Genomic DNA, 15,145 nt, shown 5'->3' on the forward strand with positions numbered 1-15,145 from the left:
AAATTTAACACGCTGCTATTAAAACATGTAACTGGACTTAGGTACCTGCCATGTGCAAAATATAGCTGGTGCCTTGGTTTCTGACTTACCTGCCATTGATTTGATGCTGATCTCATTAGATCGTGTTACTTTCCTTGCTGTTAAGAACAAGTGACAGCTTTTTGATTAAGATATTTACATGAAAGAGGTAAACAGAAAAAAATAATAATTCCTTTTGACACCTTAAAATTACTTTTTATTGCAGAGTACAACTCTTGTTCATATTCACTGATTTTGCTTTTAGATTGTGATATTTTTATCCACGTTATTGATTGGATGAAATTTATTTCAATTACTCTTCCTGTAAGCTTTTTTGCCTTTTCTACTTTGATGAATTTGATTTATTTTAATTATATTGTTTTAATTACTTTAATTACTGTTTCATCTTTTTTGGTGGTGATGGTAGTTGTGGTGGTTTTTTTCCTTTAAATATGAATTTGATGTTTGACACAACTCTTTTAGGAAGCTAACAATATGTGATCATATTTTGTTAGATCTAATTGAATGGCAATATTTCTCTTTACATATTTAGCCTTTAGACTTCTTGCTTGAATTTGACTGGGTGAAAGCACCTTTCCATCTGCTCTTTCTTATCAGTTCATAAGGAATCAATAATGAAGGCCTACCATATATCCATACAGACATATTGGACTGGCGTACGCTTCGCTGGGTTAGAAACTGGCTGGATAGCCGGGCCCAGAGAGTTGTGGTGAATGGAGTCAAATCTGGTTGGAGGCCGGTCACTAGTGGTGTCCCCCAGGGCTCGGTACTGGGGCCGGTCCTCTTTAATATCTTTATCGATGATCTGGATGAGGGCGTCCAGTGCACCCTCAGTAAGTTTGCAGATGACACCAAGCTAAGTGCGTGTGTCGATCTGCTCGAGGGCAGGAAGGCTCTGCAGGAGGATCTGGATAGGCTGGAGCGATGGGCTGAGGCCAACTGTATGAAGTTCAACAAGGCCAAGTGCCGGGTCCTGCACCTGGGGCGCAACAACCCCAAGCAGAGCTACAGGCTGGGAGATGAGTGGCTGGAAAGCTGCCTGGCCGAGAGGGACCTGGGAGTATTGGTTGATAGTCGGCTGAATATGAGCCAGCAGTGTGCCCAGGTGGCCAAGAAGGCCAACAGCATCCTGGCCTGCATAAGAAGCAGTGTGGCCAGCAGGTCTAGGGAAGTGATTGTGCCCCTGTACTCGGCTCTGGTGAGGCCGCACCTCGAGTACTGTGTTCAGTTTTGGGCCCCTCGCTACAGGAAGGACATGGACGTGCTCGAGCGAGTCCAGAGAAGGGCGACCAAGCTGGTGAGGGGTCTGGAGAACAAGTCTTACGAGGAGCGGCTGAGGGAGCTGGGCTTGTTCAGCCTGGAGAAGAGGAGGCTCAGGGGCGACCTCATCGCTCTCTACAGTTACCTTAGAGGAGGCTGTAAAGAGGTGGGGGTTGGTCTGTTCTCCTACGTGCCTGGTGACAGGACGAGGGGGAATGGGCGAAAGTTGCGACAGGGGAGTTTTAGGTTGGATGTTAGGAAGTACTTCTTTACCGAAAGGGTTATTAAGCATTGGAACAGGCTGCCCAGGGAGGTGGTGGAGTCACCATCCCTGGAGGTCTTTAAAAGACGTTTAGATGTAGAGCTTAGCGATATGGTTTAGTGGAGTACTTAGTGTTAGGTCGGAGGTTGGACTCGAGGATCTTGAGGTCTCTTCCAACCTAGAAATCTGTGATACTGTGATACTGTGATTACCTTCATTTCATGTGTTCTTTGAGGAAATTTAGTATATGTGTATGTTATCTGAATTTACATCGAATCTGCAAGCACTGATCCCTTCTTCTTCCCTCTCTCTTAAATCCCTTGTAGGTCCCAAAGGTAAACAACTTGAAGGAACAGAATGTCCGCTTCATGTTGTCCATCCACCCACTGGTGAAGAATTTGCTCTGGGTTGTGGGGTTTGCAGAAATGCTCACACTTTTTAGACTTTTTTTTTTTAACCAGAGCAAAACAGGTGCCCTCATCCCACAAGTGTCCTGAAAATAAAGTCCAGCTGGGATGAGGATGGGACCATTTCATAACCCAGGTAAAAGGAACAATTTACAGTGCAAGAAGGATGCCAAATATCATGTACATAATTCTTGCTGTGAGAAATTGACATTTTTTGAACCGAGACATCAAAACTTGTGAGGTGTTTGCATGTGGCCATTACAGTCATCGGCTAGGAAACATTGGACATTTACAAATAAATAATTGCTATTAAAGGATCTGTGTGTCTGTGGACTATGAATGATGCTGGCTTTCAGGAGAAAGAAAAAAAAATATTGATTATTGTATACTGACTTTTTGTAATCTTGTACAATTGTAACGCATCACAAGTGGGGATGGGAAAGAGGAATATTCTGGTTTATTTCCTAGACTGTTATTAAAAAAAAAATTGTGTTAGGAAGGCATAAATGTAACAAGTATCACACTGTATATAAAGGTATCAATGTTTGTCCTGTATAAGAATTATTAAATTACAACAGCAGTTTCATTTAAACTTCTGGGTTATGTTTGAGCCTGAAATTTTAATGAAGTGCAATACTGAGTGTGCCTCATATCTTGCAGCTGTAAACATAATGGAATGTACATGTCAATAAAGCCACTGTACATTTTTATACAGTGAAAGTCTAACAAATGTGTAAGTCTTAATTTTTGGAAATGTTTTTAATACAAGGGATTTTTCCTCATCATTATTTCAGTAGGTTCTTTTAAAAAGTAGGAAAGTTGTTGGGTAAATGGTTGATTATGGAAATACTTAAGATATGAAAAATGCTGCTCAAATCTTCTTTAAAAGAAAAGCTGGATAATTTTATTAGCATTCATATGAAGTATTGCATTTCCAATTCAGTTTTCAAAACACAAGACTTCAGTTTATATTATTTTTATCAATTATTAAGAATTTTTAGTAATATATCATCCCCACTTCCAGGACGAATAGCTTTTTGCCATGAATCCCCAAATTTTCATTTAACAGAGTCCTCTGCTCCTCTGTAGTGAAAGCAAAATATAACTTCAAGTAAAGGCTTTTTCCTGAAAGATACTCTCTTTAGCTTTTCTCTGATAGGCATGCTCAATTCATTTTCTATTTTTTTCTTGGAGTTAATGAGATGTGCTTTACTGGTGGGCATGAGCAACTGCTCTTATAGTTAAGATACTAATAGAAGGCATCCGGGTATGTCAGAGGATCTTGATCAGACTGGAACCATCTCTCCTAACTTAAAACATCTGTAATGTAAACGTCTGTCTGCAATTTGGAATAACCGGGGGAAAACACACTGTGAAGTACAATTTATCTCATTCACAGCAGCGATGTACCATGATTCAGTTTCAGGTGTGTGAGTAATATTAGTGCAAGAAGTGTCAGAGTAGATAGAAAGTTAGAAGTATTAGTGTACAATCAAATGTATTTTATATTATCTGTATAATAGACATGTAGTGAAAGAATTGCTAGTATTGCTATGTAGTGAAAGAATTGCTAGACATGTAGTGAAAGAAGTGCTGTATGTTGCCCCCCCCCCCCTTTTTTTTCTTTATGGTAACACATCATTAGCTTTTTCTCTGCTTTTGTGCTAAAACATCTTCCGAGAGGTGAAGGGTAGGCATTGTGCCCTGAGGTTTGATGGTTCATTTTTTAATATTGACAGATATTTCCAGAGACCTACTACTGACCTTAAGAAGACTAAGTGTCTTTTTTTGAAAACGTAAATTCATTACTCAGTATCTGATGATGCTATTTCTATAGCCAATGAACTCCAATTAGACAGCCCGAGTCACTTCAGAATAGTAGGTGAAGGCTGAAAGATGCAGAATGATGTTCTAACGACTCTTCTACTCATTATGCAAGAAATGCACTATTGGGGTTATCAGAATTAATATAACTATTGGTTGGGATGTATTGCAGTAAATTTGGATTGATTATACCAGTGGTATTAAACCATTGGGGAGTATAAAGGACAGAAGGTGGAAAAGCCCAGTGTACTTATTAAGAATTTCCCTGTTCATACTATTCAGAGTGGACTTCCCATCACAACCCAGCCCCCACCTCGCACCCTCACCCATAATCAAAGCCTCATGTTCACTTGCTCTTCAACAGGATTCTTGGGTGCTAATTTCTGTCCTAATCCACCACCCTTTTCTCCTTCCAATGCTTTCTGGCTACTGTTTCTCCATTTCAGGAGCCTCTTCCTGCACCCCAGTGAAGTTATGAATAGTTGATCTCTCAGCTTTTTCCCTGCTGTCTCTCCCTCTCTTAAGATGCCTCCAGTATTTACTGTGTGCCATGAAGTAGCTGCACAAGAGCGTTGGCCAGGAGGACTGCATCTGGTAGGAAACCAAAGAGGTAGCCAGAAATTTAGGGCCTTACATTTCTGCGGAAACTAGTTCCTCTTGAGAAGACAATGAGCTGAGCTGGCCTTGTTCTTTGCAGAAGTGCCAGTTCTTCTAGAGGTAGGCAAGGGTGAGATGACCTTAAATTGCTGCTGTAGAGTTAGGTGAGCCTGCTGTGCTCAGTCCCATAGGCCACGTGTTGGCTCTGCCAAGAAAACAAGGATCCCCTGGGTATTCTCACCCTATGTTCCCCGTCTTAAATACTGCCTTAGATGTGTGCATCCCAAGTTGCTTTTTTTTCTTTTTTTTTTTTTTCACTTGAGTTGTATTTGAGGAAATGGACAAATGCCCCACTGCTAAGCTGGTATTGCTTACCCTCAAAACAGCAAGTCAGTAGAGCACTTTATGCTTGAACCACTTCACAGATTGCCAGGGAGTGAATAATCTAGGTGTACTGAAGACAGAGAGGAATCACGTTACCTTTACTTTCCAGGACTTCTATCTGCCTCTCTCCACATAGTCTTTGAATGAAGGAAGTAACTAGAAATGTGTCCAAGGAAATTCACAGCCCGAGGCTGTAATCTTTTTGCAGTAAGACTGAGGAAACCTAAGAGTATTTACACCCCCTCTGATATGTTTTATAAGTAGGAGACAGACAATCAGAAAAACTGTTCCTCAGTACCCTTCTCTGCTCTTCATTGTTCTCAGTTAAACTGTGGCCATTTGCGTGCAGCACAACTGGAGCACGTGGTCCTGCTTGAGATAGGGCAGGAGACCGTGGAGGAGGTTATTTCCTTCTTTCCATCGCAGGCTGGCTGTTGGCATGAGAACAATCGAGGTGGAAGTGGGGACCAGGGAGCACCACCATCACTCATCTTCCTTCACTTGGTTCCTGTGACTCTGGGTTCCTTTGAGGAAAGAGAGAGGAGATGAGGAAAAGTACCAAAATGGAACGTGGTGCAACCCATTACTGTACTGGCTTTTTATTAATATTTAGGGATTACAAGAGCTGCTGGTTCCTTCCAGTCCATTCTCAGTCAATGTCTTCAGTGGATGTTGCACCTACCTATAGTGTGTGAGAATCTGGCAGGCCTGGTGTAGTTGCAGCACAGGCTCTTGATATAGGTCCCTGTGGCTCTGAAGTTACGGAAAAATGATTAACAGGCAGAGCAGACAAGTCTGAAGTGTCTGACCCACTATCATCTTTAGAAAATTTCCCAACTGTAGTACCATAGTTACAAATTACCTTTAATCCTACTTTTGAAAATTTAAGACTTCTATTTTAGGATAACTCTAGAATCAATTTAGTAAAATGTTCTCACAGCAGGAAAAGGGACACCAAACAAGATGACACTGAGGTTCGGTGTATTTAGTGGACTGAGCGAAGGATGGGCAGTGTCAAGGAAACACTTCCCACACACACGACTGACCCTCACCAGTTACTGCTGCAGGGGCATGGCACGGTCAAGCGCAAGCATCGGGCTCCTGGGTCAAGCTCAGCTGCCCCGCGTAATGCTCACACCTTGGACGCTCTGCTTCAACGCCGTGCCAGACATTCACGTCACCACATCTCCCCCCTGTGCTGATCTCCGCTGCAGATTATAGCCAGATGTCAGCACAGGCCACTAATCAGATCAGCCCGCGGCGAGGCTGCTGTATGCCTTTCCAGCCGTTTCGCACACGCGTCTGTCAGCCGCCGCTCCGCAGCCCACGCAATGGAAATACTCGGTTCTTGTTCGCGCCACCCTGCGTGCCACAGCTCACCACGTGCTGCTCAGCCAATTTATACACAGCTCCTGGCCAAGGCGAGGCCACGGTACTCCCACTTGGCTTATACACCATTAATTTACAAAGCTTAAACTTTCACGGGTGTATGTGCACCTACTGAGCACAAAACAATTACAGTTAATACAGCACGAACAATTAACCAGTCACCATCAGGGACTGATAATTTTGATCCTTAAAAAATGGCATTCCTTAGTCCTAAATTAGATTGCAGTAAGTTAGGTCATTGTTTCAACCTGTGCAGAGACTAGCTAGGGAGCTTCAGGACCACCTAGTCATTCGGGATATAACTCAAACTTTACTTTTTTTTTTTGCCCCAGCCCCTTCCTCGATCCACTGCAGGCATTGCAGGTGACAAGAGTGCAGTGGTTGTAGATGTCTCGTGTCCCCCTGCCCAAGGCACACTGGAAGGGCTGTGCTGTTGCACACCTGCTCTCACTTCTGGGGTGTGCAAGTTACCCTTGCGCTAGCGAGCACTGCAGGTGGCAGGTTTTCACTGGATGTAGCAATATAGATGCAGCCGCATACAGAACAACAAGCAGCTTGCAAACAACAGCACAGCAAGCAGACATAAGAGGGCATCACGAGTCGTCGACAGCCTCCCAAAGATGCCCCTGCCAGCTAACCAGTGTGTTTGTAGAGTGACAGCCACCTCCGTGGTCTGCTGGGACAGAGGGGGCACCCCAGTCACCGCTCTCCGCTGTTACCACAAGGTTTCACATTGGCTGTCTCCTGCTAGCTGAATTCCAGTCACTTTGGATGCAACTGATTATTCCTGTGCACCTAATGCGGGGTTTGGTCACTGGAAGTGTTAAACAGTGCGTGAGGTATTGCTTTGGGCTAGCCTCGGAACACGTCTGAACGCTTGGAGGTTCAGGCGGTGCGGTATGATGGGCAGGGTACTGCCCACCAGCAGTAATTCTCCATCCAAACGACAGTTCCTGACGATGAGGCTTAGCAACCTGAGTGGTGGATCTGAATGCCAGCCCTAGAGGCAGGTTTTGTCAGCGGACTCTGTCAAGGAGCAGTAATACCAACAGGGATGATCCCATGCCCAGGGTAGCTCACCCCATGCAACCTGTCCCGTGGGTTTTGCTGTCCTACGTTTAAGGTAAGATGATAGATCCCATCTGCATCTACCTCTGTCCCCATTTTCCCCAGTACAAACAGGATTTGAACAATGACATCTCAGTTCAAGCCATTGTTACTGTTAAGACTATTGTCTCTACCTCCACTCCTTTGAGTTTTCCCATACTACTAGTGTAGTATTGTGAGAAAAATCTCAAATAATTTTCTTCAGACAGGATCTTCTGTGAAGCTATTTTATTTGCTCTTGCAATGGCGGGTGTCCTGTCAATCAGGAGCACATCTTAGTAAACAAATCATAGCCTTTTATTCCCTATTACCCGACACCTGATCACCTCCTCTGTTTCCTCATTGGCTGAGTACTACAGGTTCACAAGCTCCTCAACGCTCCTCTATACTATATATGTACAATTTTTCTTTTTTTTCAACCCTTTAATTTCTCTTTTCTTATGTTTTGAGAACTTGTGATCTTTGTTTTACTGTTCTCACACTGCTCATCCTGTTTTTCTCAAGCTTCTACCTTATTTTGGAACAGTGAGGCCTTCTACTGTCCACTTATCTACTTAGCGTTTCTCCTTATTATGACTACACAACTACCTTGGAATACAGAAAAGTAATTCTCTACTGCAAAAACACAATTTTGTTTCTCACAACTCCCCCCTCTTCTTTTCTTACTTCTATTGTTTTTGCACCTCTTCACATACCGCACTCGAGTTTTTCCAAAATTAAGGTGCAATATTCTTCTTCGGATGTCACAGGGGATGATAGATATACAATGCCATTATTATTACAATACCAACAAATAGTTGTTTGAGCCAATTCTATTCAGGTAATCAAGAAATTAGTTTCTCCCAAATGTTTCTAAATCCTCAGGAAGTGTCATCTTGAGCTACTCTATGTAGGATCTTGTTGTGTTTTTTTTTTTTCCCAAATATTTTTGAGATCAGTCAAATTCATCCCATTTGATCTACACATATACAGCAACTAGTATTAATTGTAGTGCACGCTCCTGCTTATGAGGTTATTAATAAATCTAATACTATTCGATTCTAGAGTACTATTTTTGCAAACTTATGAAACTTATTTTCTAGTTCTTCAATTATAGCTATTTACAATAGCATTTTCTAATTCACTCACTCCTAACCAAAGTAAAACCACCTTGCAAAACTGAAATGCTAGAGAATTTTACTAGAGGATTATCTGAAGTCTGCTTAATTCTACGTGTGGTCTCCAGGGGGCTTTGGCTTTGTGGGTCTTCAATAATAGTTACATTTGGAATTATTGCCTCCAGGGTGCAAGCTCCCTTCCATCCTAGGGGCAACACCTTCCTGGCTTTATTACCACATAGCCAGTACCACTCCTTGCCATTCAGGACAGGCCATCCGGTTACAGGATTCTCATGTCGTATCTGGTGTGCATTATGTATATTAGCATTCCTGTGGCTACCATATTCGGTACAGTATGTATTATTCCCTTTTTCATGGATATTTCCACACCCAGGGTCAGTAATATTGCCCCCTGAGTTTTCTATCAATGTTGTTTAAAAGGCACCTTTGATAACACAGTATATAGTAGCCAGAACTATGTGTAGGGAGCTCAACTTCAAAATCTATTCCTTCCCGGGACTGAGTATGATCTGTCATTTTTAGAAATCTAGAGAATCCAGACACAGTTGCTGCTGGAAATAGCAATCAGGGACAAGGCCTCTTCAGTCTTTCTAGGCATCTGGGTGCAAATCCAACAATTATTTCGACATAGAACTCAAGAGATATTCTGGATTAACTGGAAATGCTGATTTTTCCCTCTATTCTATCACTAATCCATTAAGAATAGGTATTACTAAGATAAACCTAAAATACATCCTTTCTATATATATATATACACCCCTATAATAATTAAGAAATAATTAAGAAAAACTATAAAAATCACAAACTAATAAGGATTCTTCTGGTGGGGATTAAATACCCCCCTTTCTCCCACTTCCAGAGAGTGTTCCCTGGAAACACTCCAAGTCTGTGTAATTCAATCCCTTTTACTCATTAATTCATTAAGAATTCTTCTAAGGAGAAGTTAAAGGTTTACAATAGATAGTTTTAACAGTTTTAACCTTAAAAGCCTTTGTTAATGCAGTCTCTCAGGTATCAGGGTTAACTGATGCTTTTACCCAGATATGAGACCACCCTTTCTCAGCCATTCTTACTGTCGTCTCGGTAGTCAGGAGCACTTGGAACAGTCCGTCCCACTCAGGTTGCAGTTTCAATTCTCTTCACGTTCGCATCAGATCCCAATCTCCTGCTCAGAATGGATGGATCAGGGCTTCCAAGGGTGGGGTTTGAGCTAACAGTCCACGGGTCCTGAGAGATGACAAAGAGGACGACAGCCCGAGTATATAGTTCTTAAGAAAAGCATCTTTTGTTTCGAACTGAGGTAACTCATTCCCTTTGTCCATGTACAGCAATCCAAATAATATTTCATATGGTGAAACTCCCACATCTTTTCTTGGTGCAGTTTGAATTTGGAGAAGTGCCAAAGGTAAGCACTTCGTTTGGGAAAGCCGAGTTTCCAGAACTTAGTCAATTGCTTCCTTACTGTCTGAGCCCCTCCACCCTTCCAGAAGAGGAAGGATGCCAAGGAGTGTGAAATTTCCACTTAATTCCTAGATTCCACATTAGCCCTTGCCATATTTCTGACATAAAGTGATTTCTTTGATCAGAGTCAATATTTTCAACAATTCCATACCTGGGAGTTATTTGTACTAGATTGGCTTTAGTTACTCTGTTCGCAGTAGCAGATACTGAAGGGAAAGCTTCCACCCAACCTGACAAATGATCTACCAAGACTAATAAGTATTTAAATCCTGCTGTAAGGAGTTCTGTGAAATCTACCTGTACATTTTGGAAGGGTTGAATTCCTGGTTCTCACTCCTCTTTGGGCTGACTGCAGATAATTTTCCTATTTACCTTTTGACATACTACACATCTCCTGCATACTTGTTCAGCCAGAGTATATATATTCCTACACATACATATTTCCATAGCACAGCATCACACATTGCTTGAATTCCCCAATGACCCTCTTGATGTAAAACAGTTAATATTTGCCTCATTAGTACTTTATTCAGCATTTCTCTCCCATCAGGGAGTATCTGTTTTCCTTTGGACTTCGTGACTCCTAATTCCTTAAAAACCTCTTTCTCTTAAAACTTTTACTTCTTTTTAGTTTTGGGTAGGGGTAGCTCAACAAATCTCTGAATCCTCTCTGGATTTATTCTTCATTCCCTCCCAGACACTAGATGCCCTAAATATTTGACTTCTCTTTCTATGAATTTTAATTTATTTTCCCAATACTTTCACGCCCTGTTTTCCTAGAAAGTCAAATAGCTTGTTAGTGCCTTCCTTCATAGCTGTTTTCTCGCGTCCTGACAATAAAAGATCATCCACATATTGTAACAGTAACACCTCCTTTGGAGGTTGGAATTACTCCAAAATTTGTTCTAGAACTTGCCCAAATAAATTGGTGGCCCTGTAAACCCCTAAGGTAAAATTGTCCATCTGTATTCCATCTGTATTGCTGCTTCCGCCCCATTTCAGGGTCTTTCCACTCAAAGGCAAATATATCTTTGCTCTCAGGGTCTGAGAGCACCCCATTAATAATACCGTTATTCCAGCCTAACGATTTACTATTTGAATGCCCAATTTCATTATCAAATCCTCTCCCAACCAGTTAGTCCCTGCCTCGGGTACATACAATAATTGCCCAGGAATCATTACATCCCTAGTCTCAGCTTGGTGTCCCCAAAAAGTAGCACTGGTATCCCAGTCCCTTCTACCCCCATCACATTTACGGTTTCATTAGTTACTTTAAGCCTTGATACTTTACAGGCCAGTAATGACCTAGCTGCCTCAGTGTATTGGGTTCACATGGCAAGGTTCTGGTAGCAGGGGGGCTGCAGTGGTAGCCCCTGTGAGAAGAATCCAGCAGCTGCCCCATGTTAGATAAGGGCCAGTTTCAGCTGGCTCCAAAGGGGCCCACCGCTGCCCAGAGCCAAGCCATGAGCAATGCAGTTCAAATCTCTATGACAGCACACCCAAGAAAATGAAACAAACAAACAAACTGCTGCACAACAGCAGCTGGGAGAGTGAGGAGTGAGAAACCTCCCTGCAGACACCAAGGTCAGTGCAGAGGTGCTCCAGGTGCCGGAGCCGAAGCCCCCCGCGGCCCACAGCGAGGCCCCTGGTGGGGAAGGCAGACCCCCGCAGCCCATCGTGTACCGCAGCGGAGCAGATCTCCATGCTGCAGCCCATTCAGGGGCAGCCCAGGAAGGTCGGCACCCCACGAGAGGGACCCCACACCAGAGCAGCTCCCAAAGAGCCCACAACTTTGTTTCTCACAGTATGGTCTGTACTACTGTATGGCCTGGGTCCATATATCTTTATCTCCCTCCTGGTGGAGGCAGGGCACAACTACATCCCTCCCACCAGCCAAATTACATGTTCTGGCAAGCCCCGGGTGCTTACTGCTGTTTGAACTTGGTGTTTCCCACAAATAGGTGCCTACTGGTAGGACACTGGATCTATTCTTCCAGCACGCTTGTGCATTCAAGGAATTGGTGAACAATATCTGGGTTTCACACCCAATGCTGGGATATGGGAGTTAGAAACAAAATCCTGGACCCATATTTGAAAAAATGTGTTAGGGTGTCCACGCAGGAGCCCAGGTACCCTCCTTCAGTGCCTAGTTAGCCAGGCATTCGATCCTAATACAAATGCCGGCCCCCTCTTATCAATAAACCTGTTTGGGATTTTAACTTCACCACTGCTATCTTGCTGATCACGTTAACTCCTCACCCGCTGGCAGAGACAGCTACGCTGATTTTCAGGGACACCCACAGAACAGAGAAAATTCCTGCAAAACAAAAAGCTCCTGTACCAGTACACTGTCAAGTCAGCCTGACCCAGCGCTATCACTTTCTGTCAGTCTCAAGTGTTGTTCTCAGCTGGCGACCCACGGCCCGTGACATGGAAACGTTCAGTTCTTGCCTGTGCTGTCATTCACATGGCTCGCCACACTCAGCCCGTCCGGGCTGAACTCCTTGCCAAAGAGAGGCCGTGATATTACTGCATCGGAGATGCACCAGGAAATGGAGGATTTTACTACGTAGTCCTACAAAACATAGAAGAGTGATATCATAGCTTTCACAGATGAGGATTCATCTGGAAGGAATCACTATCGACTCCAGAGACAGAAATAATATCCAGACATTGAGTTTTGAGGAACCTTTTAAAGCAATGAACCCCAGCATTTACTGCAGCATGAACACCACCACCAAGTAATCCACCTGCTGCAGGCAACACTCTGCCTTGCTGTCACTCATCCTTAGTTTTATATTTTTATTTTTCCATGCCCATGAGCATCGGAAAGTCCTGTCTGCAAGCCTTAAGCTGAGACCCACTGATTTAAGGATCGTTTCACCTGTGGCTCCTTTTTGTAAAAAAAGGGTGTTTCAGTTCCTGTTCTATATGGCCTTGTTTGTGATAGACAATACAGACTTATTTTATCAGTCCCTGGTGCTGTCTTCTAACAGTGTAAATGCTTCCTTTCTCCCAGAAAATCTTCCCTGACTGGTCAAAATCCAAAGACTGGTCAAATCCAAAGACTGGTCAAAATACAGTATTGTCTGAAAAATGTAGTGACTGTATGACACAATGTCCTCCGTCACCGCTGAGCCATTCGGGAAGATTAAAATTGTTCAAGAAAATGTTGATGAGATACCTTGGTAATTCTAGGTCAAGACCAGGTGCACTACATGCAACTCACTCAATATTCAGAGGTGAGTGAATGACCCTTTCAGAAGTTGTTTCATTACCATTCCTCTCATGGCACTTCTCAGCCACAGTCACTGGTGATGTTTCCAGAATGCCCCACAGCTCTTTCACAAACCAGCCCAGAGACCTATGAATGCTGTCTTTGGACCTTTGCTACTTGGACCTTTCTTTCTCTGCTGTCACCAGCTACCTCAGAGCCTAAGAGCTCTATAAACACCATGGCTTTGCCCAGAGCCAGCTACAAGGTGCCAGAAGATACCCACACCACCAGCTCCTAGGTTTTCTTTTATTCAGTCCTGGCAAACTCCCCCATTCTCATGCTTCACCAACAGATGCTACTGACACAGCTTGCAGTGCTTTCCACCATGTCCTGGGCCTGATTTTGTTCAGTGTAGAGCTGCAGCTGCCCTCCTTGATGATTTTGGCTGCTATGCCCCCTACTAGTGTGAGAAACAGAGTTCCTGCTGCACTTGTCCTCTTCTCCTCCTACACTTAGCATGCCTAAAACTTACACAAGCAATTACAGCACAGCAAATAAGGGCACAGGCACCGAAGCAAACTTTTTTCATACCAAATATCAGGCAGTAAAATAAAACTGTGAGGTAGTGTAACAAGTCTCTCCCAGTAAGTCAACACATCAACACTCAGATAATGCATTAAGGGTTATAAATTACCTTGAAATAAGGAAATTGTAGGCCTGTTACATCTTCTGAGTCCTTTACCACACAATGTTCTTTTTTATTATTATTATTATTTTATTTTATTTTTCTGCAGACACCAGATTTTCATCAGAACATTAGTCTTGGTGAAAAGGTATTTCTGACCTTGCATGACATGGATCAGTCACATCGTATCACCAGCATAACACCACCTGAAAACAATACAGGAGGCTATCAGGAGGTGCATGAACTGCTCGCTTTGCATTCATTATTAAGCAGTAGATAATAAGCACAGGTACTGGGGTCAACCCATTCTACCTTCCTTTCCCACATATCCAGAAACTTTCAAGTTCTGTATAACTTGTCATTACCAGAAACTATAACTGGGGGCTGTTATCTTTAGACAGCCAACCCTTACGAAGTAGAACAGTGACAATGAAAGAAACCTAACATTTATAGGTGGAGACAGCGGAACAGTTCCTTCAGTTTTCTTGAGTGAGAATTGGCTTCAGCCACAAACACACCTTGTTATCTTCCAAGTTTTATGAAGCTGTTCTGTAGAACTCAACAAGTGACAGTCACAGTCACACAGCTATTATATGCTATTACAAGCACGACTGAGATACTCATTAATGCTCAAAGTGATAACCCACCTCTCATCTCAAGATTTTCCTGAAAAGCTGAAGGCTGAACACTGAGACTTGTAAATACACACGGAACTATAACGGCTGAGCTAAAGGAAATGTCTCAAGACATGTTAAATTTGAAGTGCTTTTATTATAGAAATTCAATATCGAAATGAACATTTCTCATTGAAAAGCATTGCTGTTTCTCTACAAGTAATTTTTCTCCCACCAGTAATCTCAAGGAATTAGATTTAGAACTGAAAGTAAAACAAACCAATCAAAAAAAAAAAATCAAGCTTCTTTTTATCGGCCTTCAATTATGTAAGAAAATGCCACAGTATTATTATATTTTTTTCATGTAGGGTGCTTCTTGAAGAACTGAGGGATGCTGACATCTGAGAGATGAACTGTTATCCTGTTTCAAGACTGGGAAATCATTGGATCACATCTGGCTATTTTTATGAAATTTATGATGGAAATCAGGATTGAATGGGAGCTATTTCACATTTCTGTATGTCTTGGGAACTTCAACTTTAAAATTTTCTGTCCTTTACAAGACCGAAGAATGTGCTGCATGGGATTGTTCAGCCTGGAGAAGAGGAGGCTCAGGGGCGACCTCACTGCTCTCTAGAGGTACCTTAAAGGAGGCTGTAGCGAGGTGGGGGTTGGTCTGTTCTCCTATGTGCCTGGTGACAGGACGAGGGGGAATGGGCGAAAGTTGCGCCAGGGGAGGTTTAGGTTGGATATTGGGAAGAACTTCTTTACGGAAAGGGTT

General features: G+C 42.9%; 1 protein-coding gene and 1 long non-coding RNA gene across 10 annotated transcripts in view; one reads left to right on the plus strand and one right to left on the minus strand.

Moving 5' to 3' along the window:
• MYCBP2 (MYC binding protein 2) overlaps positions 1-2,698 on the plus strand; it is a 197,523-nt gene extending 194,825 nt beyond the window's left edge. For all 9 annotated transcript variants that reach the window (XM_083820540.1, XM_083820544.1, XM_083820543.1 and 6 more), the window contains one exon: positions 1,888-2,698. In XM_083820540.1, the coding sequence (XP_083676666.1) occupies positions 1,888-2,003 (116 nt within the window). In that variant the 3' untranslated portion in view covers positions 2,004-2,698. The remainder of the gene's footprint in view (positions 1-1,887) is intronic.
• LOC310892605 lies at positions 2,522-14,068 on the minus strand. The gene is made up of 2 exons (XR_014578246.1): positions 9,461-14,068; positions 2,522-5,297 (listed from the first exon to the last, which is right to left on the minus strand). It is a non-coding gene; the product is annotated as an uncharacterized lncRNA (long non-coding RNA).
• Positions 14,069-15,145: the final 1,077 nt, after the last annotated feature.

This window comes from Anser anser, assembly GCF_964211835.1.
Source record: "Anser anser genome assembly, chromosome: 1".
Taxonomy (NCBI): domain Eukaryota; kingdom Metazoa; phylum Chordata; class Aves; order Anseriformes; family Anatidae; genus Anser; species Anser anser.